The sequence below is a fragment of the Clinocottus analis genome, unplaced genomic scaffold (genome assembly GCF_023055335.1).
Source record: "Clinocottus analis isolate CAN_PGR_092001 unplaced genomic scaffold, fCliAna1.0.p SCAF_1, whole genome shotgun sequence".
NCBI lineage: Eukaryota > Metazoa > Chordata > Actinopteri > Perciformes > Cottidae > Clinocottus > Clinocottus analis.
In genome coordinates, this window is record NW_027175820.1 from 7,873,210 (window position 1) to 7,899,827 (window position 26,618).

Sequence of the window (26,618 nt, forward strand, 5' to 3'; positions counted from 1 at the left end):
TTCTATCATACTGTAAACAGTATTCATACTGTACCTCCTGTAGTAAACAGTAAAGGGTAAAAAAAACAGATTTTTACTGGAACGCTTTTGAATGTGAACATTACATGTAGACATACAGTTCCCAACCAAGAAATTTAGTGGATTGCATGTTTTGCATGCAAATACCTGTAAAATTGAAACATAAAAGTCCCTGCAGTTTTTGTAATGTCAGCAATAGCCAGTATTTTAAAACCTGGTGAATTTTGTTTAACTGCAAGAACCGTGTGAAGTGAAAACAAGAGTATTCTTGACAGAATAATTTCATTTTGAGTCAGATTTTCCGTGTTTTGTAAAGTTAGTGTGTACAAAGAAAGATGTGTTCTGTTTTGAAATGAAGAGTTAGTATACATTTAACAAAATGTGTTTTTGAGAAGAAAATGATCCATTTGGCCAATTGTGGTTTGTAGGTGTGAGTCTGTGTTTAGAAGAGTTTAGAAAAAGTATCTGAAGTATGGGTAAGCGCTTGTTAGTGATTGAAACAATAAAATCAAGTATCTATCTATCTATCTATCTGTCTGTCTGTCTGTCTGTCTGTCTGTCTGTCTATCTATCTATCTATCTATCTATCTATCTATCTATCTATCTATCTATCTATCTATCTATCTATCTATCTATCTATCTATCTATTCCATCTATCTATCTTACATTCTCTATATGTTTTTAAAAGCAATGATTTAGTCATGAAAAAGAACCATGTGTTGATAAAATTAGGTCATTTGTTGTAAAAAACCTTCAACATACATTAGTTTGCAGTCAAATAGTCAAATAGTTACCTCCTGACGTCTAACTTTAAGCACTTTTCCTTGACCTCTTTGGAAACATCACAGGGTCACGAATAGATGGGAAAGAGAATTCATGAGGAGTTAGGAAAACACAACCGCGGTGTTTAGAGAATCCGGCCCAATCCCAATCTCCACCCTTACAGACTCACAGACTTTGAGGCGTGCTCCCGTGAAGTCCTCCAGGGTTTAGGGGTGTCCCATTGTCAAATTGTGGAGTGCCTGAGAGCTCTGTGGCAGACATTTGGAGCCCTTTATGAGCCTTTTCCGTAAATCAGCATTAGATCCTGGCTTTGCCTGAGGGAATTACCCTCAATGCAACGTGAGGTTAAACACACAGTTCCCAATGGAAGAATATAGAGGTTAAAAAAAAAAAGGTAAACAAAGAGGCACGTAGGCATTTAGCCCGTTTAAATACCTTTACACTACAACATTACGGATTAAAAATAGAACATAAAAAAAGATGAATTAGACAAAGGCAAGCATAATATGTATATATATTTTTACATTCATCAAACATTTTGTTTTGACAAAAACGAGTAAATAAATAATTTTATTAAAAAAAATAAATAATAATTTTAAATGACTTCTCATCTCATGAGGAACGTTCAAACCAGTGAATGAAAAGTATAAAATAAATACACAAGTGTACACAATATTGTTTTATGTAAGTCATGTGATGTTGCAGCAAAGTGATGTCCCAGTCATATTTACACCAGTTCAAGCCCTCACAGACTCTCACACTCAGTTAGCAGCTGACGTCAGTGAGTCTCTGAGGGTTCAGTGTTTTTTTTTTCGATGTGTGTACATATGTTGCACGGATTCAATATATATATATATATATATATATATATATATATATATATATATATATATATATATATATATATATATATATATATATATATATGTAAATTGCTTTTATTGGCTTTTGTTGCAATTGCATTGAGGTGGTGAGTGTGGCTGTCGTCGTCTCTTGTCTCACAGTGGTGAAACACCATGCACCGTAGATGACAACCAAATAATTGCAAGACACTCTCACACTGAGCTGTGATGAAACGAGTGCACACCAATATGATAAACAACATAAACAAACACAGTCTCATCATGGGTTTGGCTATCGTTTACAGTGTGTGGCGCGTCGGGGCTTTGTTTTAAACAGGTATAGCTTACAGGGAGTGATGGACAAATGAGCACTCACACTTTTTTATTGGATCGTTAGCAGCCAAGTGAGTACAATCTTTTCATTGTTTGCAATGCTGAACTGACTGAGAATGATTTATGCTTCCCTTTTGAAAGATACATGAATACATCCGGTATTGGAACAGTTTTATAGTTCTGCATTTTATTTGGCTTTGATTGGAAATGTGTCTAGCTCATCAACCACTGTTAGCAAGATGATGACATAGCTACCTGCTACACATCAACATGCCAGTATTGTCATTGTGAGCATGCTAGCATGCTGAAATGAGCAGTTATCAAAGAATCACTGTGTTATTGTGCCTCACAGTGGAGTTGTGTGTAATCATAGATCTGTTTTCTGATCTATTAAAATCCTTCAATATCATCACACGCCTGCCAGTGGAATGTGTTGTCATGGGCCTGCTTTCTTGCATGCAAGAGCATCTGACTGTTGACGAAAGGAATCTTGCCGTCTGGGCCATACTGATTGAAAGCAGTGTGTGGAAAATACTGTTGTGTTGACCTCCTTTCACTTCAAAAGAACGAGAAGTGGCTCAAATTACAGCAGCCCAGAGGGAACTCATCGGAATCCTGTCCAAGGAGGAACAACCTGTCCTTTGTAAACTTTGGCAATTTTAAAGAAAACATGGCAGTTTAAAAAGATAAAGAAAAATTTAAATAATATATGCTTCTACTTAATTATTCAAAGACAACCTGGCGTTTGTACAAAAGGCCGGAAAAAAGGACCTGTTTTCAATCATCTTATTTGAAATACACAGTTTCCCTATACAGTTTGACTATCTGTTCACTCATTCATAATCATGTGTTTCATAATCTCGTAATCCCACTTTTACCTTTTAGAATACCTGAGTTTTGAGTGTTGACTTCAGTGGAGAGTCGTGCGCATGCGCGTGCATCATCAGTAGTAAATTTTAAGGGCAGCCCGGGCAGCGGAGCTTGGTTCAGTCTACAGTATCTGGACCGGACCGAGGCGGCCAGGAAGCTCACTTGCAAGGCGGAGGAGATGGAGGACAAAGGGAAAAAGAAGAATGATCAAAAGTCCTCCAAGAGCGACAGAGTTACTCTGAAAAAAGAAATTGGACTTTTGAGCGCTTGCGCTATTATCATCGGTGAGTTTGTGTCAGTTTTTGTCTTAAATGTTCGTGGAGAGCAGATCAATAAGATGAATTCGGTGCTAAGGAGAAACGTGCGAAATACATAACGTGACGTGACCGGTGTACAATCGTTGCTTTGGTGTTAAAATTACAATATGGCACACAATAGGATACGGTCACAGAGTTGGGTCCGTTGTTCCCTAACTACTGTAAGTACATTATAGGGAAAGGAATTCTCCCATATCATTCAGACACGGCGTTGCAGTCCGATTTTGGCACAAACCGCCTAAATACGCACAGGTAGAGTCGCATTTACGCGCGGATGGGTCGGCTCTCATGTCTCGGTCCACTTGGGTTTTGTATGGAAACTGTTGCATCAGTCGTGATGATCTGAATCTGGACATGCCTACGTGGCTAGACTTCCACGTGCTGAACTTGAAAGGCATGCAGACAAAGCACAGTCTCCATATATATATATATATATATATATATATATATATATATATATATATATATATATATATATATATATATATATATATATATATATATGTATATACATATATATATATATGTATATACATATATATATATACATACATATACATGTGTGTATATATACACACACACACACACACACACACACACACACACACACACACACACACACACACACACACACACACACACACACACACATTTGCATTAAAAAAAACTGCCTCAGTGTTTCCTGAATTATGATAGAGGCTGCAGAGTAGTGATATAGTGTTACAGTATAAACGGCCCCATCTGCAGTAGTAAACTCAACAGGTTAGGCATGTGCTGTTATATATAATGTGACAGTATTGCCTAGGGTTCCCCAAGAACCAACTAATAATCAAAGTCCAGCCTCTAAATTTATAGAGGAGGGGGGAGGACACTGCAATTTACTTAATGGCATGACATGAATGTTGTCATGAGGTCATGGAGTTATTTTCGTGCGAGACATTCTGTTCTTGGATTTAGCTTATTAGAGATGAGTACACTAACTCACTTTTTTTTTGTATTGTACACTACAGATTGATAACTTGCATGTTTTAGAGTAGAGAAGCTGTACATTCTAGCTGGTCACTCAAATATATGTATCTATAGGGTTCAATTTATTGTCAGATTAATATATGAACCAAGAGCATGCAGGACGGAAGGACCAGACTGAATGATTGTGACACGTCCGTACAGAATTCGGAGGGCTGGATGAATGTGAGAGTCATGCCTAGGGGCATAATGAGGAATGTGCTCGGAGAAACTTACAGCACTGCCATGACTTCTATAACTCTGTCTGTACGTCTGCTCTCCAAATTATATGGTCCTGCTCCACGAGTAGGCGGCCTACTTCAAGTAAATGTTTGAACAAACCAAGGTGACTCAAAGTTGAAGACAGATGTTGAATTAATCGAAACCTGTTGGCCGGTGAACTCCACAATATTTTTTTCTTTTTATACAAAGTTTATTACTTTAATACCCATGCCTGCTCACAGATCCTCATGTTTCATATGTGGAGATAAATATGAAAATGGAGAAGTGTTTCGCTGTGCAGCCTGACACAAACCTGCCAGAAAGAGTCAGATAGAGAGAACAACAGAGGCAGTTCTTTCATGAGGGCAGATAACATAACAGACTGAGATCTCGATAAAAGGTGGAATAAATAGCAATGTGACATTCAAAAAGGTTGACGAAGGAAGTTTCCAGTGTGGCACTTTCAGTGTAGTGTTATCATTTTAATAGCTTATCTTCATAAACAAGGTCACATCTATTATGCTTTGGCTGATACAGTGCCAGTTAAGGCTTATTCTTGACCCTGCATGGATTTGTATTAAGTAGTCGCTGTACAAATCCTTTGCTTAACGTTCAAAGTAACAACACTCAAATGGCTGACTGTGCTTGAGAGAAGTCCAAAGACTGGTTCGCAGGAGATTTTTTTTATTTTATATATATATATATATATATATATATATATATATATATATATATATGTGTGTGTGTGTGTGTGTGTGTGTGTGTGTGTATGTGTAATATATATATATATATATATATATATATATATATATATATATATATATATATATATATATATATATATATATATATATATGTGTGTGTGTGTGTGTGTGTGTTTCCAACACTTTCAAGCCACATGACGGATGGAGCATTATTGTAGCTAACATTGAATCTAATATGACAGGCTTGTGTAATATCTGTTTTTATTCTTTACTGAAAAAAAAGAAGAGGAAAGGCTGCTATCTTCACCTTAATGTCCAACGTTTAGTTTATGAGATCATTTAAAAAGCGTGACATAACCTGTGAACTCTGCCTAAAGGCATTTATTTGTAATACAAAGTATTAAACATGTGAATATACATATAATCCTTTGAAATGGGTAGTTTTCCTCTTCAAGATAATATAAGGTCATGCAGAAATAGCAGTAAAAATGATCAGGAATGTACATAGTCGCTGTGATTTGAAGACGACTCCTATAGCGAATCGGGTCCCCAGAGAAGAAGTTTGGGAAACACTGCTTTACAATACTTCAGTGAGCCTCAAGCTTTACAGACTTAGTCTACGTTGCTATAGTGTGAAGTTTGTGCTAAAATCACTCAGGTTTTCACGAACCATTTGCCAAGTCTTTTCTGTGGCACAGATGAAGTGGGCTCTGTGTGCAGCTATTACGCACATACAACTTGAGTCATGCTCCTACCCACCAGATCCAGCCTACTCACATATCTGCCGCCCTGCTTTAGTAAGGTGGACGAGCTGCTACCTCTCTGTGTGCAACTATACTGCTGCTGCTTACATGGGGCTGGACCAAGTGTATCAAATTACATTCCCACCTTTCACCAGTCCCAGAATGCACCTCATTCTGTTCAACATGTCATCTCAGGAGATGGTCTGCTATTGTCACTTCTTGCTTTGTGTGTATAAATAGTGGTAGGACCGGTTCATGAAGAAAAAAAACAAGTCACTGCACATGCATTTTTTCCCACATCAGTTATGGGTGGATAGAAGAGCGTAGTGTGTTTCTTTACTCATGGTCGTAATTTGGATCAAAATAGTGATTGATCTAAGCAGTAAATTTGAAATGATTTCTCAGCTACAGTAGAGGGAGGCTGAGAAGGTCAGTAGGACTGTGTTTTATGCTCTCAGCTGCGATGGCAAAATGTATGACATAACAAACACAACGTAGGCGTTATGCAACTGCTCTGCATCTCACCACGGCTTCCACAATCAAATGTGACAGTGATAAATACACTGTTCGGACCTCCTCTCTCCCTCTGCATCATTAGGGGGCATTCAGTACTGCTCCAACAGGGGAAGCTGCGATGGCGTGCCTCACTGGGTTTTAAACAGCAAAACATGTTTACAGTGGACAGAGTCATATTTTTTCCTTTTCTTCAAAGAGCCCTTTTTCCCCCGAACTTCTCTAAAGAGGAGAAAAACATGGACGATGGCGCAAACCATGTCCTGTTTTGACAGCTGCTGTTTGGTTACTTTTCTGTTAGATTCAGATGCAGATTCTTAAAAGAAATAATCCTTTATTAATCCCACAGTGGGGAAATTATTTTCTGCATTTAAGGAGCAGTGTGCTGCTGTGAAGCACTGGGACTTCAGTATCTTGCTCAAGGACACATCAACATGTGAACTATGAGGAAACCAGGGATTGAACCGCTACCTTGTGGTTTCAGGACGAACACTCTTTCCATTAACATGATAACTTCACATAGTACAAAAGTACAAAGCACACAGAGATAAAACGTAATTAATAAATACAGGCGATATGCTTGTACTTTTGTAGAAATGTTTACATTGTTAACAGGTTACGCTTGCGCTACTCGATTTTTGCTGTTTTGTTCAAGTGCCCCGTGAGATCTCCGTGAGGTCAGCTTTTCTGCTGTTACGTCTCTCAAAACAGAATATGGATCTAAGCTCAACAATGAACATGAGTTGAGAGCGGCCGTATCAAATCTATAAAAATATTTGTAGAGGAAACCAGCTCACTGCAGCCACTAGTACTGATACAACATGGCTCGCACATCTGCAGTCATTTGTTTTGCACAGGTTGAACGTTATATATTATTAACGTTATAAATATTTAGTGCAAAATAGGTTGTTTGCATAGGTTATTTTTCTGCCAAATATTAGTTATTTTTTTGCACAGATAGAATTTTTTTGCATTGATCAAAGTACAAAGTGATTGCACATGCTATTATTTTTTGTCTGAGCAATCTGGTTTACTTGAAAGGGATTTAAATTTTCTTTATTCTATTATTTAAAAAAGCATACATGGAGGAGTCAAAAAAGGACCATTTTGTTACAATTTTGTTGGAGCGGTGGGGCCCTAACAGTTTTCTTCCTCCAAAGTGGGGCGTGAAAGAAGAAGTCTGAGAACCACTGAATTAACTCATCAGATATAACTATGGTGGTGCCCTTACATGTCGGTACTATACTATGTATCACTGTAAGAATATTATCTATAGTCCTTTTTCTTTTAAGTTTGCCAAGGCCCTGGTATTGTGCACGCTAGCTCACTGGAATGATCATGACACACTAAATAGAATGGGACTGGAATTCATTGTTCACTATGGTATATCAATTATACAAATCACCAGGAAACTAATTAAGGCTCCACTGTTTTTTCCACCTAATTTGGCAACTTTTTAATACATTTAGCAACAAAGGAGTGTGATAATTTGGCCAATTCTTCTACTATTACCATTTATAGTGTGATTAACATAGACAAAACATAGCAGCAGATGAACTTCAGTAAGCAACAATGACACACGCCGACACAAATAGACTACCAGCAGAAAAACTGAACTTCTACCTTCTCTACCTTCAACCGATCGAGAAGCTCAATGGGAGGGGGGAAACTATTCAATAAATGATCAAATTGCCTTGCCTAGTATTATGTATGTACAGACCGGATAAAAAACAGTTTCACATATGCTTACAAGACAGACATAATGTTAATAGCAGGTGTTCATTTGCAATTAAATTATACTTAAGTCAGTTGAAACATTTTTTTTTAAATTTGGGGGTTGATTTTATGAGCCTTTTGAGATTTCCTTGCAGCTGTTTTTCTTTTCTTTGTCCAAGCCGCTTTTGTTGAGAGCCTTTGTGTTTATTGGTGCCTTAAAAAATGTTTTACATGGATATCTTTAGTTTAGAGCGACGTCACCAAAGCGGCCCAGGTTGCAGCCCTTTGCAGCATATCGTCCCCTCTCGCCCTAACCCATGCCTTTCTATCACTATCTAATCACAGCTAAAAGAAACCAAATCAAATTAAAACAAGTTGCTTTGTGTGTAGGTAGAGTTTTTTCTGCAGAAGTGTATGTTTCTAGTTAAATATTTGTATTATTCATGCAAATAACCGTCTTGATCTTTGTTTTTCTCCAAAGGTAACATTATTGGTTCTGGGATATTCATCTCACCTAAAGGCGTGTTGGAGCATGCAGGCTCCGTGGGACTGTCACTCATCGTCTGGGTTTGTGGAGGGGGGATCTGTGCTCTCGGGTCCATGTGCTATGCTGAACTTGGTGTCACCATCCCAAAATCTGGAGGAGACTATTCATATGTGACAGAAATCTTTGGCGGGCTAGTGGGGTAAGTACTGTGGTTCTGTCCAGTTACCCTTTGCTTATCTCCGCCAGGAGGATGAGCAAAGGGTAGTGAGTGAGTGAGTGTGCACCTTTGTGTCTGTCCACAGCTAAACTCACATTCTGCAGCAGCAAATGTAATATTTTGGGTGGCCAGTTATGGCAGCATGCTCAAGGACCTCTCGTTGTTGCAGTGACTGCTACTGACAGCCTAGTGACTCCTCACTCACCACTCTTATTTGGCAGCGGCCGCTGTGGTAACAACAGCTTTGTCCACCTCCAACACCCTCAACCATTGCTCTGCACCCAAAGTGGAGGGATAAATAGTTTGCAGTGTGTTTGGCTAACAGCTAACGGAACTACAAGTACACACACAATCTAAATGTACCTACCATACCTCAGCCAATGCTAAGCGGCCACATAACTTGGATAGTTTCATTTTAGTTGTGGTAAGATTTTATGAAATGTCTTGTATGAAGACGTTGAGTCAATTGCCTGCAAACATCGTCGCTTGTTTTTGAGATTGAATGAAGTGTGTTTTACGACGCCTAACAGGCTATTGGTGTTAAGACAATTGTGGGTTGTATTCATTCAATCACTCAATACTGCACTGGTCGTTGCAGTCACACCTGGGGAAATTCTGCTACTAGTGCAAATGTCTAGTTGACATTCGCTGCCTCAACTGCAACTGCAGGTCAACATTTTTGTCAAGTTTTATGTTGAGAGGGTTAAATTGTCGCAATTGTACTCACTTGGTATGGATTATACTTAATAGTCTGTACACAAGAGGCCTGCCTGCCTGGGACAAATATGCCCTGGAAGTCTTGTGACTTTCATTTGATCATGTCATATGTCAGCTGATCACAGAGCCGCACTGTAAGACTGAGGTCAAACATGCACTGTGAATGCCTGTGCATGCACTAGTTTAGTCCTGTGTGGCTCATACATTTGCACGTGCACAAAAGTTCCAAAAAGATAAAAGAACACAAAATATGATTTAAACGTATTAAAGTCACAGTAAGATGAGACATACTGCTTTCAGCAACAATTTCCATCTGCCGTGTAGTGCTTTTTCCTCCTCATGTCCGAATACCACCAGGTTATTACAACTGGTGCCAAGATGCCATTGAGCAAGTCACCCAACCCCTAACTGCTGCAGTAGAGCTGTACATAGACCAACAGCAGGAAACTATGGTTGTGCTGGTAAGGTATAAGTGGGACTGTGAAGTCAGGATGGAACTGAAAGAGAGCTGCAAGAGCTCCTTGCCTGTCCAATACAGTATACTCCACAGTGTTACTCTCACACAAAATCCTGTGGATTTTGTCTCTTCATCCCGTAGCTTCCTGTTGTTATGGAGTGCCGTCCTTATCATGTATCCAACCACGCTGGCAGTCATCGCGCTCACCTTCTCCAATTACGTCTTGCAGCCAGCTTTCCAGGACTGTCTGCCACCGTACATCGCCACCAGACTCCTCGCCACCATCTGTATCTGTGAGTCACAAACATAAAAAACAATCTAAAGTCCTGATGTGTCTGAGATATGATCCATGAATTCTTCTGTTTAGTCTATTTTTGGTTCTTTGCCATGAAGTTTCCAAACTGTACATCCCAGATATCATCTGCCAATCAGTGCAGATATTTTTCCTCACTCACTATAGCAATAGTGAGTGACGAAACAATTACACGTTTAATTCTTTAGAACACACTTACGTTTCATAAGTCTTGCATATCCTTATATTTGTGAACTGTGCCATTGCAATACAACTTTGCAGTTGGGAATGTCTGACTTAACATTAAAACAGCAAATGTACAAGCTTTCATTAAGTGGGTGAAGGTAAAATCGCTATTGTGTAACATCTGTGACAGGGAGATGCACAATAAAGAAGTTCAGAGATTTCTTAACACACTGATCTAAACAAAGATTAGCGAGGTATGAATGATTTTGAGTATTGTATGAGGATTACTCTTAAAAAGTGCTAAGGGAAACAAATGAGTGAAAGAACAAAGCAGAACAGGTCCCTATTCAGACAAATCATCCATCCAGCAGGATAAACTGAGCACCCAGAGACCAATAATGTTGGGAGTTAGCGGCTAACTGGTGGGTAGAAGCTCTATAAATGTAAAGCGAGGGAAAAGCCACAAAACTTCAAAGGCTAATCTTAAACCAAATCCAGCTACGTTTATCTCATGCCTTGAAGATATTATGATACTGTCATAGTTCACGGTGTGACGGCTGTCATTGTCATTTGATAATCCCCTCTGAAACGCTGTGATGTATTTACAGCCCTTATACTGACTGGTGCCTTAAAATATTGTACAATTCAGAAATCTGTATTCAAATAGACAGCGGCGAAAGCAGGCTGTGTGTTTATCTGGTATACAGGCCAGCCAGTTTAGTCTTGTCTGAACTGGATGCAGAAACAGGTCATGGACAGCAAAAGGCTTGGTATCTATGCCCGAGAGCGTGTGCATGTGCCTGAGGTTAGCATTTACAGAGCACGCTGGTCAACCGGCACTATTTTTGGCGACAGAATGTTACAACTGCTGCCTAGTTTGGCCAGGGGCCCACTTTGTGTGAGGTGTTTTCTATGTGTTGTTCTCTTAAGTGTGGGACAAGTTTGTGTGTGTGCGTGAGTGTGTAGGTGTGTGAGTGTGTGTTTGTGTGTGTGTGAGTGTGTGTGTGTGTGTGTGCGTGTGTGTGTGTGTGTGCGTGTGTGTGTGTCTGTATCAGTGTCAGACTATATAATGGTGCCAGCCTTTGTGGATGCCGCTAATGAGAGGGTGTGTCTACACTATTGTGCATTGTATCCCAGTGGCTACCGTGGCGCTACTGTCACGGAGCACCATGGAAACAGGAAATGGGCAGGACACCTTGCACATTGTGGATGGGGATTCCCATTGGCTAGCTGACATTCCGGTTGGATGTTGGATGTTCCTATTGGCTGCTTGGTACCGCTTCTGTCCTATTCTCAGTACCACAGCATCACACTTCAAACCTACAGTGGGATTGTATCTGTGATCAGCAGCTATGTTAGCTTTGATCAGTCTGACTGAAACTTTATCAGTGGGAAAAATTTCCAAAGATGTCCGCTTCCACAGCATCCTGATGACAGATGGAGAAAAAGTGAAGGTGTACAGTTGGATGAGTATTTTCAGTACAGCTCCATAATCTTCAAACACCATCAGCAGACATGTCACTCCTCTAAAACTGGTGGTGTAATCAAACTTTTAGTTAGTTATCAACACCTCCAGACTTTAATGAGAAAAGAAGATTCAATTCAGTTAATTTTGTATATCCCAGAATCACAAATTACAAATTTGCCTCGGCGGGCTTTACAATCTGTACACATATGTCATCCCTGTTCCAGGACCTTACATCGGATCAGGAAAAGGCAGGAAAAACTAAAAAAAACAAACAGAAAAAAACCTTTCAGAGGGAAAAAAAGAAGGAAACCTTCAGGAGAGCAACAGATGAGGATCCCTCTCCCCGGATGGACAGTAGCAATAGATGACTTGTGTACAGAATGAACAACGTAACAGAGTTACAGCACATTCAATTCCTGTAATGAGTAGTAGGCATGGACCAGGATCTAGATAAGCACGATCCATGTCAGAAGAAGGTGATAGAGAGGGGGGGCTTCAGCAGGGCTGCCATGGCAGTAGCTCGGGCTCAGGAGGTAGAGCGCAGGAGGCAGGGCCCAGGAGGCAGGGCCGGCTCCAGGCACAGCCACTATTCATGCAATCTGGAGAGGCGAGAAAGCAGAAAAACTCAGGGGAAGAAGTAGAGTTATTGATGTGCATTGAAGAGGCATGAATTCATCCAGAAGGAGAGAGAAGAGGAGAGAGGAGTTCAGTGTATTCTAAGATGTCCCCAAGCGGTCTAAGCCTAGGACAGAACTTCTGTAAATTGGAGGGAAAATCTCTGTGACGTCAAATGACAAGGGGATCACAGGGGGAATTGTCTGACTCTCTTCTGAAAAAAGCTTCCCAGGTCAGAGCCAGCCCTAACTATAAGCGCTATCAAAGTGGAATGTCTTAAGTCTACTCAGTGGCGGCCGGCCCATAGAGGGTAACGGGGCTTGGCCCCACCCACCTTGAGCCACCAAAAAAAAAAAGATATAATATTAATTAGAAAATATAATTATATTAATACATTATACAAATTGACACTATTTGTGTTGTTGAGCTATGGAATACACCCAATAAAATTTGTAAAATAGGATGCTTTTCCTGCTTCTCTCCTCTGCTAGTGCACCTCTCAGCTGCTCACGTGCACGTCCCTGCTGCTAGTGCACGTCGTGGGGCTTGATCGATTCCGCCCAAAGAAGACGGGTCTAATACGCAGTTTAGCCAATCACCGATTAAAGAAATAAATAGGTGACATACAATTCATCCAATCAGCGCCGTAAAAAAGACTTCCGGGCTATTCTCATCTTGCCCCAGAGCGCGTTCCCGTGTCTCTGTTCTCGTCAGGACTCGTGTCTCGTTCACATCTCGCGTAATCTCGCCGGCTTCTCTTCTCTCGCAGCTACATTTTAACGATATGACAATGGAGCGCTACTCTTGCAAGAAGACTCAACCCAAACAAGATAAAATCTCTAAGCCAAGACCCGTTTGAGAGAAGAACTTGGGCGGAGAGACTCTAGGTGAAACAACTGGTCCCAGATCAGCTGCCTGAACTCAGCATGAAACAACAGACCTGCACATATATGAGAGACAGACAGCTGTTGCTTGTGCTAAATCGATTCTAACGGTAACGAACAAGAGCGTTTTTTTCGAGTACATCAGCATCCAGAACGCAACTGCTGACACCGTCGCTACAGCACTCATGGGGAGGCTGAGCAGCGTTCTCCCACACAGACAAACAGACAAACTTATCGCCCAAGCTTACAACAGGGCTGCAGTCGGCTCACTACTTGTCCACTGCTCCGTGCATCATCCCCAAATGTGGACCTGCTATTCAACCAGCTGCAGAAGAGACACATCGACCCTGTCTTCATTAAATGACTTGTCTGGAGGTTCACAGAGAGCATTCAAAAACATCATGGAAGTGTTTTACCTGCATTAAGCTAAACTATCTGGTTTCCTGGAAGATGAGGTGCTTTTATTTTGAAGCGGCTCACTATGTGCGCCGTTTGTATGTTAAAAGCTACAGAAAATATGTTTTTGTACTCATTATAAACAGTAACGGTGAAAGCACTCCGCGGAAGAGGCACACGGTTAGTTAAAGTGGCACTATAAGCTCTTTAACCTTTTGAGCTGCAAAGTGACCCGCAAGGGGCATGAGCTTCGAGAATACAGCAAGTCTGTGTTCAAGTAGTGATATGAACTCCAGATGAGTTCTAATTCTTGTGTTATTTTATATCATTTTTTTCAGAATTTTTTTGTGAAAATATTTTTTAAAAAAACAAACATTTATTAAATTTGAAACATTACTATAAACACCTAGCATGATCTAAAAAAGATTTCTCAACAATGCGTTTTCGAGCCGCTCCGAATGTTTTCAACTCCACGGTGAAAGGCCTAAACAACAACCAGCAACACTGTTCTTTGGAAAGATAATGACCTAAAGAACCAGAATCTGCAAAATTCACAATAAAACAAAGCCTTGGCCTGTTACAAACGATTTTCGTCAAAAAACTGTGTCGTTCGGTTTAAAAATGGAAAAGTTAGAAGCTTTATTCCTAAACATGCTCTGACTGGTTGAAGCCTGTATTCAAAATCTGCAGACGTTCCACCTTAAGACGTGTGACGCGTTTGAAAAAAGAAATAAAAAAACAGGAAATCATCTACCCCAGTTTGCGGTCTACAAGAGTGAAGCATTTGAAAACGAAACAGCCCGGCTTAACTTGGACTTTTCAGGTATTAATATACATTCACAAAGCTTCTACCATACCTTGTTGGATTTGTACAGACTCGCAGAATAACATAGATATGTTTATTATTTAAATCTTTTTGAAGTGTAGTTATCAACAGAAAGGTGAAAAGTAACTTTTGCTCAAAAAAGTGATGACAAGGTTTTATGTAATTACATAAACTTGACGGTATTTTTTTTCTGTTTGGATAGATCTCTTCCCACAAGTCTTCACTGTATTTTAGTAATTTAAATAAGATTAATCAATGTTGTGGTTCCGGAGATCTTGTAAGAAACATCACTTGACCTTTTTTTTTTATGATTTCCTTGTCTGATAATGGGTGCAGTAGGTTTTTGGGGGGGCATGGGGCTCAAAAAGATGCTCTGTCCAGTGCTCATATTATTATTCAAAGAACACTACCAACCCACAACATGCGCTCCAACAAGCGCGCCAACAAAGTAACTTAACTTCTTATTAACTTCTGGGAATACATGGGGTTTCTTGTTAGAAATTGCATATACAAATCTGCTTAAAGATCTCTCAAAGAACCACCTCTTAAATACGCATCATGACCCACGAACAGAAACGTCTTCGGCCTAACCGTGAACCTTTCCACTCGTCCCATAGAGTGGTTTGCAAGAAAAGGTCATACGATAACAAAGGAACTGCACGTTCTTTCAGACAGAAACATACAGATTCCCCAGTCCACTGCTATCAGGAGACATGCTGAGTTTGTGTGTAAGATTAAACTAAGACAGTTCAAGTCTGAATATAACAGTGAAACAGTAACTGATTAAGAGTAAATATTTTCTTCTTCCAACAATTACTATTTTGAGGAGACCCTCTTCAATAAACCTTCCATGTAACAGGGATACACGTGAGGCCCCTGTTTAGAACAGCATCACTAGGGAGGGGGCGACACTGAAAGAATGAGTGACCTTTAAATCAAAGTAGCAATTGATCAGGACTCACTTACGTAACATTTCCAAGGCTCATCCTGTCTCAAAACCATGCAGAAAAACTGGTTAATGCATTTGTTACTTCAAGACTGGATTACCGTAATTCCTTTCCAGGCTGCACTAATAAGTCTCTTAAATCTCTCCTGTTGATCCAGAATGCTGCAACTTGTGTACTAACAAAAGCTAAGAATAGAGATCACATTACTTCTGTATGTCACGACCACACTTGGACATGGCAGCAATGCATAGTGCGCTTTATAGACTGAGCCATACTACCATCATATTTTTGTGCAACACTGTTATATCTTTCATATTTTGTGCCTTATTTTTTATTGATTTATTTCCTTAAGTTTATTATAATTCTGTATGTTAAGAGGACCCAGCAAAATAAGCTTTTCATTGCATATGACAGTAAAAACATCTTGTAGTTGCTAAAGGTTTAATCTTCCCACATGTTTATCAGTTTCATATTGAATGAAAGTGGACGTTTAAGCCAACATTTTAAGAACTTACCTCAAGGCGCTCGAGATATCTGGTTCACAAGAATGGGTCGTTTGATGTTGAATGAGGTCACAGTGATGTTGACATTTGACCACCAAATTCTAATCAATTCATCCTTAAGTTCAGGTTGTGGTTTGCGCAAAAGTTGAAGAAATTCCTTCAAGGTGTTACTAACAATTGACAAATAGATCAAATCAAATGTATAATAGGCTTCGAGCTTCGATGTGTCCAAAACTGAACGACCTCTATGCTGCCCTCTCTGACTATTTTCAGCCTTCCATACAGTCAGAACGATACAACTATACACAGTTCACATGCATAGGTTAAAAAAAGACATCATGCGTAAGTTACTCTTTAGGTGACTGGAGTACTTCTCTGTAATGTTTGCAGTAGACTTCCACAACTTCCTTGGCCATGCTGGACTTGTTATATTGGAGTTAATCCATCCAAGTTTGTATTTCTTTATCATATTCAAGATGATTTGTAGGGCTGCACGGTCGTGTAGTGGCTAGCACTGACGCCTCACAGCAAGAGGGTCTGTGATTCGGATCCCGGGCGGGGCGGGGTTCGGATACTGGTCTGGCAGGTCCTTCTGTGTGGAGTTTGCATGTTCTCCCCGTGGCAGCGTGGGTTCTCTCCGGGTTCTCTGGCTTCCTCCCACAGTCCAAAGACATGCAGCATAGGTTAATTGGACTCTAAATTGCCCGAAGGTGTGAATGTGAGCGTGAATGGTTGTCTGTCTATATGTCTGCCCTGTGATGGACTGGCGACTTGTCCAGGGTGTACCCTGCCTTCGCCCCTTGACAGCTGGGATCGGCTCCAGCGCCCCATGACCCTAAATGAGGATAAGCGGTTAAGATAATGGATGGATGGAAGATGATTTGTATCCTAAAGATAGCTTCATGGAAATGTGAGTGATTTAATTGATGTATTTATTCATTCAAAATTCCCTGTTTGCATCTGCATTACAAAACAAAAATCCACAGATCTTAAAAAAACAAAAAAACACACACACACACACACAAAACAAGCCAATCGAAATGTAACAAGTTAGCATGTTATAAACAAATGCGGGCCCAACTATCTGTAACAGACTGTGTGTCGCCTTATTGTCTAGGTCTCTGTTCTGGAAGAGAGAGATATATCAATAATATAGCAACAAACAACTGGTAAAGATACAGTGGAGTAATACCTCCCTGAGCAGAGAATGAAGTCGCTTTCTGTCTCCTTGCTTTGTAGACATGACAAGCTTTTAGTGCACGTTTGTGTGTACGAGTGTGGCCTCCACTCTCATATGGTGTTTATGAATGATAACTCTGTCTCGACCTACCGCGTTGCCGCAACTCCCGCCCTACGGCATTCAAGAGCGAGGATTGGCCAGCGCCGTCCTTGCCGAGGTCCTACGCCATGACCAGTCAGTCATCTATCCTGAACAATCGAAATGCACCCAATCCCGTATCTCACACCGTTAAGTCTGAATGGGAGTTAAATAAAGACAAATTAACAGTGATGGCGTGGTGCAGCCTTCCTTTTATCTGCTGTTACACTTCATCACTGTACGATGTCAGTGTCAGCATGTCTTCGACCCAAACTCAATCCTGTTGATTTACTGGAGTCGGGAATCAGTTACCTTGCGCTGGACAGACAGGACTGCGGAGTTATTGCCACTTCAGTGACTCCTGTGACCAGATCCTTGACCGCAAGGAGGCGTTCCTGAGGTTAAGGCCCCGTGAAAAATCTTTTACGAAGCTGGGTTCAGAATCCATTTAGAGTAAAATCAGTAATTAGTTTAGTATTCCAGTGCTGAGGCAGCCTTCAATGGGAGCTGTGATGGCAGGACACAGATTTACCTGCGTTGTTGCATTCAAAGCCTGCTGGCACCTCCTTCCTGTCAGGGTTAACATAGAGGGAAGTAGGGGGGGCTTCACAGGAACACAGGAACGGAAATGCATGCGACACCCCTAGAGTGACTGACTATAAAACACCGCGGTGTTGTAAGGGAGAGAAAGCTCTGCCCGGTGCTACGATACCTCCTGCCAAATATTCACACGTGTGTGTGTGTGTGTGTGTGTGTGTGTGAGTGTGTGTGTGTGTGTGTGTGTGTGTGTGTTTGTGTGCACCCGTTCCAGCGGAAGCAGTTTCTCCAGATTTCTATGGTGGGAGGGAATCCTTGCCCCGGTGATGGATGACATGGTCGATAAAACCCTCCACTCATATATGCGCACAAACACACACACACACACACACACACACACACACACACACACACACACACACACACACATACACACACGCACACACGGGCCACTTTTAAATCAGGATCTGTTACTTTTAAATCCTTAAGGTGGTTGTGGAAAGCACAAAGCAGTTTGGTAGACTGAGCTGACGTGAGAAGAATCCCCTCCACACTTTATGGACAATAAAATGAGATTCAAAAGACAGATGTATAACAGTGTTTTTAAGAAAACCGAACATAATGAATGTAGTATCTGTCATTGCTTGTTTACCTTGTTCATGCTCTACATTTATGTTAAAGCCACAGCATCAAATTTAGACCTCAGCCATGTCGGAAGTGATAATATTAATAATAATATTTTTAATTAATTAATTTTATTTATAGAGCACATTTCACAGACAAAGAGGTCACAAAGTGCCGTGCAGCTAAACAAAAAACAGATAAAAGCAGATAAAAGCAAATAAAAGCAGATAAAAGCAGGTCGTAGGTATTTAAACAAATGCTGTGTCACTAGCTAACCTAAAGTTGTTTTTTAAAAGACACAACTGAATCAGCAAACCAAATGTGTACAGGTAAAGTGTTTAAAAGCTCGGTCACCACAGGTCTTAAAGCGATTGTGTGGACCGGACAGAAGATTTAACTGGTTGGACCAGAGGTTGCGGACTGTTGAATAAGGGCAAAGTAGTTTAGCCACATATGAAGGAGTCTGACCGTGTAGTGCTCTGTACGTGAAGGTGAGGATTTTAAAGTGGATCCTATGCTCTACGGGGAGCCAGTGAAGAGACCTGAGAATGGGGGTGATATGAGACCCCCATTCTCAGTTACTGAAACACTGGGACTACTTTACAAATGTACAGCCACTGTCTCTCATCACCGCCAAAGCTTTTCAACATGACAAATATTAATAACCTCAGCAGCTCATCTCATGTCTGCTGTCACACTCTCACGGCAACACATACCTCACATGCCAAACGCCACCTCGCGCAGCACTGAGAAGAGCTGGATGTAATTACTGCTGTACATATTGGACGTCTCCAAAATAATCTATTCCATGTGAGCTGGCTGACGAAATTGCAGTAATCGTACGTTGTTTTTCAGAAGGAAATGTGTGGTGTGATGTGTAAAGGATCACCCACCTTAAAGTAGAAAAGGCCTCTCTGTTTCTTTGGTAGCCCGATTCAGACCTTGCTATACTGGGTTTACCTCTCACTTAAGCCTGTACTGATTTAAGCGCTTCTGGAAAACCACTTCCACTTACTTGTATTGGATCATTATAAACAGGCATGCACGCACGCACGCACAAACACGCACACACACGCACACACATGCACACACACGCACACACACGCACATACACACACACACACGCACACACACACACACACACACACACACACACACACACACACGCACACACACACACACACACACACACACAAATTGTGCAACTAGGAAACGGGATGTAGAAAGTGTTTAATACCATAGACTTCTATTTTGTCAGGAAAGATGTGTTCTTTCTTTGTGCTGACAAGAGAGGAAAGTTATGTGTCGTGCAAAAAAATGTACAGACCTTAGAGTGTTCAATAAAAATGTGAAAGAGGTAGCAGAATACATGTAGTCCACGCATCCAGCTGTGTGTGTGTGTATGTGTGTGTGTGTGTGTGTGTGTGTGTGTGTGTGTGTGTGTGTGTGTGTGTGTGTGTGTGTGTGTGTGTGTGTGTGTGTGATTATTTTAATCCTTAAAATGGTTGAAGAATTGTTCAAATTTAATTAAGCTAAATTTAGAAAGCCATTTGTTTGGATAATGTTGCACAGCCTAAAAGCCCAAAACAGTTTTGTAGACTCAGCTGACCTGAGAAGAGTCCCCTCCACACAGTATTTCCAGTTTTTCTCTATTGCTAAAACACAATTCCTGGAACAACTCCTGGAACAACCATTTTTTCAAATCTTCACACATAATTTTAAAAACTCACACCCAACAGTGCAACCATCTAACTTCTGGGTCCCAATCAGTCTTCACCCTCAGACAATATACACAAGCTGTCAAATTAGTACATTACATTAGACTACATTAGTGTTTGTTACACACAGGAGGGATTAATTTAACACGCTGCCACCAAAATGTCAATGATAGGGTTTATTCACAGCACTTCCAGATTGAGCACATATACAGTTTCATCAGCATCGGCATCAATATGAGCATGATCTTGTCTCAGGTCAGGGTCAGGCCATAGTATTTTATCAACGTCACACATTATGTCTTCTCTCACCAGGCAGTGTGGGAAATATCCCCTTGTGTGTCTGATCCAACCCTGGATAGATTCCAGAGAAATATCCTCACATGCATTCACCATTGCCTCCAGGAGATTGTGCTGTGTGTTTGGGTTGTGGTCATAGACTCTTAAGTTTGGCTGGACTAGTTGGCCAGCTTCTTTCATTGTCCTCTCATGTACCACCACATGATGAACAACAGTGGCACGGATTTAATCAGAAATTACTTGTCTTTGCTGTCCTCTGCCTCTCCCTCTCCCTCTTGCTCTTCCTCTCTCTTGTCTCTCAACCTCTGCATGGTTGGGATCCATTGTTCCAAAGGACATGAGCCTGCCTCTAAGCTCTATTTATTGACCCTAAGATTTGTTGGTGTGTTAACAATTTTTAGGCTGAGTGTGTTCACCTTGAGAAGGGTGTGGTATCTGAGTTCATGTTATGATATCTTGAGTTCATTATATTGAGAGCATGTGTTTGCTGAATAAACACGTAGTGCAATGAATAATTTATTTGGTCACTTTTGTGTAGGTTTTGTAGAAAGTGTTTTGAATATTGAGACGTGTGGACACAGGTGAATTGTGTTTTTGGTTATGGGAAATGTGTGTGTGCTTCTGGGAATGATGAAAAGGTGTTTGTGCTACAGGAACCAGGTTTTGTGTTTTAGCAATCGAGAAAAACTGTAATAATTTATTGTGCTGATTTCCTTTGTGTACAATACAATGATAATCAGACAGCTATATCACAGTGTTCCTAGGAACACAGAACATTATGAATGTAGTATCTGTCATTGTTTGTTTACCTTGTTCATGCTCTATACTTATGTTAAAGCCATAGTATTTAATTTAGACCTCAGCTATGTCAGAAATGACAAAGAAATGTCAATTTTTCCACAGTATTCCTGACTTGGGTGAACTGCTCCAGTGTGCGCTGGGCGACGAGAATCCAAGATGTTTTCACTGTCGCAAAACTCCTCGCTCTGGTACTCATCATCGTGGTAGGACTCATCCAGATCTGTCGAGGTAAACACACACATATATATATATACGTTCTGGTGAGTTTCACTCCTGTATTTAATCTCCATTTGGAACATTTTTTAATGAACAAATACTGAAAAGCACAGAAAAAATATGTAAAAGAGCAGAGACTATTACATATACACCACCTACATGATCACCAACAGAGCAGGATAATGACAAAGTTATTCATTACCATAATGCAGTAGAACTCACTCTATTAGCAACAAAAGCAAAATATTGAGTTTTATAGTGTTCTGTGTAATTTGGGTGCAGAATTCATTTAAAAAGAGTTGCGAGCTAAATGTAGATTTCATGTTTAAGAATTATAACTTTGTTGAAAAACCTTTAAACACCTCTACGTGGATCAATGAACCAACCATATTTTGTTTTTTGTTTGTTTCTACTGAGGTCATTTAGAAGGAAAACAGACTACATTTTGTCACAGCAGATTGTGTTGACACGGCTGACCCCTGGTGGACATAAATAGACAAAACAAGTGAAAAAAAAAGTTGCTACTTGTGAGAAATAATTTGGTGACCAACAAGTGAAAAACAAGTTTTGCATTGTTTAGAATATATTATGGAGTAATTCATAATAGGTGATGCCATGTGTAATAAGATCTTTTCACAGTTTTGTCCACACGTCTTTTCTTCTCAACTTCTCCAGGTCACTATGACGCCCTCCGGCCCAGTAAGGCCTTTGAGTTCAGTCAGGAGCCTTCAGTGGGGCAGATAGCACTGGCCTTTCTACAGGCCTCCTTCGCCTACAGCGGCTGGAACTTCCTCAACTACGTCACAGAGGAGGTTGTGGAGCCACGCAAGTACGCTACCCGCACAAAGCATTTCATAGCACGACAGGTTTTCCTATGAACACCTCTGTACACACTGTATTGGTCTAGATTATAAAACTTTGCAGTGGAACATGACATCAGCTCAGTCCTTCGGTTCAGGGCTATATCATTCATTTAAATTCAGTCTTGTTAAAGCTCCGTGAAACAACACCAACTTCCGAATTATCATTATTACTTTATCATTATTGTTTTTCAGGAACCTGCCCCGTGCCATCTACATTTCCATCCCACTGGTGACTTTGGTCTACACTTTGACCAACATCGCCTACTTCTCCTCCATGACCCCGGAGGAACTGCTGGCCTCCAATGCTGTGGCAGTGGTAAGTGAACGCATGCGTCATACCAGCTCATAAGCAATTTGCATACCGTTTGAACAAGAGTCTTAGTTGTCTGGAAACTGGACGTCTGCTGAAGCTGAGAATCGTAGCACGAGACAGACTTCAACCAACCAATCAGTCAGTCAATAAGATTACAGTTTTTTTAATGATCCTCGAGGAAACATTGATCATGAGTTCAGTATGTGACTACTTTCCTTCGACTGACTTGACTTACAAGCAGTGTCCTAGGATACTAAAAGGATGAAGCTGTGATTCTTAAGAATTGTTTTATTAAAAATATGAACTCAAGAGACTACAAAGCCACAGTCTGGTATATAGACTTTACTGTCAGGGACTGAATGACTGAATCACTGAGTCAATCATTCAATTCAAAGTCTATAATTGGACCCATCAGATATTGTGTGGTTCCAGACATTCGGGGAAAAGCTGCTTGGGATGTTTTCCTGGGTGATGCCAATCTCCGTAGCACTGTCTACCTTCGGAGGAATCAACGGATACCTGTTCACCTCCTCCAGGTAGAACACAGACTCCTTGCTTTGCTGCACACAACATGCTGAACCTACATTCATAAATGCACCTTTTATGAATGTACAAACACTTAATGTGTTTGTCTGTCTGTAGATTGTGTTTCTCGGGAGCCAGAGAGGGTCACTTGCCTTATCTGCTGGCTATGATCCACCTAAAGAACTGCACCCCTATCCCCGCACTGCTGGTCTGCGTGAGTGCCGCGCTCACAGTGTTGCCTACTTTGTCTCGCTTCACTCACCCAAACTTTTTAAAACATTTTTCTTAATTGATATGGAACTGTTTAGCGGTTGTTTTGTTTGTTCGTTGAATATGTATTTGACCTTTGACCGTACCTTCACCTCCCACAGTGCATGGCCACTATAGTCATCCTCTGCATCGGAGAGACACACAACCTGATCAACTACGTGTCCTTTATCAACTATTTGTCCTATGGAGTAACCATTGCCGGCCTCCTCTACCTTCGCAAGAAAAAACCCAACCTGGTCCGACCCATCAAGGTACAGAAAGACCACAGACTCGCTGCAGGAACTACATTTGACTTGGGTTATATTATCACATGGCCTTGCTGAAGACATAACAAAATGTTATAACAAATATGTCATAGCTCTTGGTTTACAAATCAACCCTATCTTTTGTAATTTTGAATACATACATACATGTTTTCTTTGCAAAAATCCAAACCCAAGAGTACGTCTTGACAGCAATGTTAAAGCAATATAAGATACATCATATAGCTATATAGTAAATAACAATTCCTAAGAGGCTTATTTTTTTTAACAACAAATGGGGGTCACATAAACACACACAAAATGAACAAGTGTGTTTCCAGTCTCTTCCTAACCCTTATATTGTACGTGCAGACAATTCACATACTGTACAGGTTTGTGTGGCCAAGACAAATCACGGAATTGACAGTTTCTCAAAGGAAGAAAAAAACACCACTAAACTGTAAAGTCTTGACGGGCTTCTTAGTTTTAGAAGCCACAAGATGTCACTGTGCTTTGCTGTTGGAAGCAACTACCCAATTAATCCCAATTAACAAAATATATAAGAATAAATATATATTTGTCTTGTGCAGGTGAGCATGTTGATCCCCATCACCTACTTGATATTCTGGGCTGTGCTGCTGGCATTCAGTCTGTACTCTGAACCTGTGGTTTGCGGCTTGGGAATGGTCATCATGCTGACTGGAGTCCCTGTGTACTTTGTGGGTGTTCATTGGAAGGACAAACCCAAATGTGTCTACCGGCTAGTCGGTGAGTTTGGCTGTGATATTAAATATTCATAGATATGTCGGCAGTGGGTACCTGATAATAACACTCCCCCTGTTGTCCTTTGTGTTGCAGAACAAGTCACATACATTGGCCAGAAGGTGTGTTATGTGGTGTTTCCTCAGGAAGACATTTCAGAGACTGAACCCCTCACTTCCTCTAAAGCCACTGACTGAGCAATATGGTCCCTTTTTGCATCACCTGGTCTTCCTTTTTTTTTTTTTTTTTCATTACAATGTTTCAACATTGGTCGGTTTGTGGATGGGGAAGAGAAGGTTTTTGTCAATGTTCATGTTCAGCCGAAAACGGGCCACGATGAAGCTCCAGCACAAAAGAAGTGGAGGGTTGCACATAGGACAGTTGCATGTTAAACCCTAAAGCTCCAAAATATATTTTTACTTGCTGGTTGATGCTGTTCCTCGTCAGTATGCCGAGAGACCTTTATCTCATCTTCTTCCTTCTACTCACTCAAAGAAGTCTCTCCTGTTCTGCTTCACTGCCAATATATGCTTCTTTTATGACTTTAACTAAATCCTTTGAGCTAATGTGCCTTATGAAACGTATGTGTTGGTATAGTGGACTGGTTTGTGCGGGTATTTGGATTATGTTGATTTTTTTTTTTTAGAGGTACATATGCAAGCAGTTTCTGCACTTAGCAATACTTCTCTATTACTGCTGCTACCTTCAGCTCTGTTTTACTAATTATTCACATGATGTTTAACGTTGGTCAACTGGTTGAATATTTTTCTGTCTGTATCTCTGCCTGGCCACTCTTTTTACTTTCCTTTACTTTGTTCTCACCTCATTTTTGTTTGGTTTTACACTATAACACTACATTCTCCTGAGAGCTTCTGTGGGTGCCCTCATGTTTTTATTAGAGATTACCGACTTGACACTCATCATTCCCAGCAATATTTACAGCACAGGGGAGACGGGTGGATAGCGGGATATTTGTGGCCATCAGCTAGACAAATGGCTCTCGGAAAGTTTCATTGTTACAGCGCGTGTCAATGGGCTGTTCAGCTTTGGAAGTGTTCTCATCTTTAGGAAAGCCACTGTGAACTCTCTCAAGGTGCTTGACCCACCAGTACAGGTTTTTTTTTTTCATTTTTAGATTTCTCACCTTCAATGACGCAGTGCTTACCATTTAACATGGTGTCGGCTAACACATCCGTTTTGACGGATCTATGGGCGGCTGGCAGTGGAGCAGTGGCCTGCTCCCACTTCCCCAAAGACACATCCTCACTGAAATGACCCCACCGGCTTTTTATAGGTCTTGCTATGGTACTATTGACATAACATAGTTGAATTGACCTTAAGGACTTGGATGTTACTGACTTATTATGGCCCCGCTGAAACACTAATTTGCCCCCAAATTATTATGGGAAGATTATTGTCCTTGGAGTTGTGGTACCGCTACCTTAACACAATATGCTACTGTACTGTGTTTCTGGTGAGGTGATATTGGTGTTACATGCATTTAAGTAACCTCTTATAACACTTATCTTTTCTCTGTTTACGTTGTGCATACAACAGAGCACATGAAGGTTCGGCCCAGTGGCCTTATTTTTTTAACACTATGTGAACCAGCAGGTTGAAACTTGAATAGAACATTCGGCCCTTTTTCAGGCCAGCAGATGCCGGGGATTGTCCCGCTGCATCAAATCTACCAAGAGACTTCAGACAGTAACGTCTGTCTGCCATGTCCAGGCGCTGTTAGCTCTGTTGAGATCTGTAAATACTGTGTAAAGAATAAAACAAACTGTTACAAATGCGCCGGGGGACACCTTCAAAGATCATATTCCTCCGACATGTTGTGATACAATTACATACTGTACAATTGTTGAGTGCGCCTCTGTGTTTTGTAAGAATAACAATGTAATTACTTATTAAATTTAGCAACTTCTAAGATGCATCATTTTTTCTATATATGTATATAAAACAAGCAAGTGCTGTGTCCTCAAGAGCATTCCCTGACTTTTCATCAAGCGCCGTCATCAGGTAAAAAATGGTCAACTATAATATTATATTATTATGTTGACTGGCTAGT

General features: G+C 40.7%; 1 protein-coding gene across 2 annotated transcripts; it reads left to right on the forward strand.

The window, feature by feature from the left end:
* The first annotated feature begins 1,888 nt into the window (after positions 1 to 1,888).
* LOC137786797 (asc-type amino acid transporter 1-like) lies at positions 1,889 to 26,583 on the forward strand. 2 transcript variants are annotated; one of them, XM_068578900.1, is made up of 11 exons: positions 1,889 to 2,047; positions 8,548 to 8,752; positions 10,086 to 10,237; positions 21,459 to 21,584; positions 22,248 to 22,401; positions 22,628 to 22,751; positions 23,181 to 23,284; positions 23,391 to 23,487; positions 23,645 to 23,794; positions 24,376 to 24,553; positions 24,644 to 26,583. In XM_068578900.1, the coding sequence occupies exons 2-11, from the start codon at positions 8,667 to 8,669 to the stop codon at positions 24,742 to 24,744; spliced, it is 1,272 nt and encodes a 423-aa protein (XP_068435001.1). In that variant the 5' UTR covers positions 1,889 to 2,047; positions 8,548 to 8,666; the 3' UTR covers positions 24,745 to 26,583. The 2 variants fall into 2 exon arrangements, with proteins under 2 accessions (XP_068435001.1, XP_068435010.1); XM_068578909.1 differs by lacking the exon at positions 1,889 to 2,047 and adding an exon at positions 2,971 to 3,130.
* Positions 26,584 to 26,618: the final 35 nt, after the last annotated feature.

Excerpts from the sequence above, each read along its gene's own strand:
- LOC137786797 (XM_068578909.1), top strand. The coding sequence starts at position 3,025 with ATGGAGGACAAAGGGAAAAAGAAGAATGATCAAAAGTCCTCCAAGAGC. Across the intron at positions 21,585-22,247 it reads ACTCATCCAGATCTGTCGAG|GTCACTATGACGCCCTCCGG; the intron begins GTAAACACACAC and ends CAACTTCTCCAG. Across the intron at positions 24,554-24,643 it reads ATGTGTCTACCGGCTAGTCG|AACAAGTCACATACATTGGC; the intron begins GTGAGTTTGGCT and ends TTTGTGTTGCAG.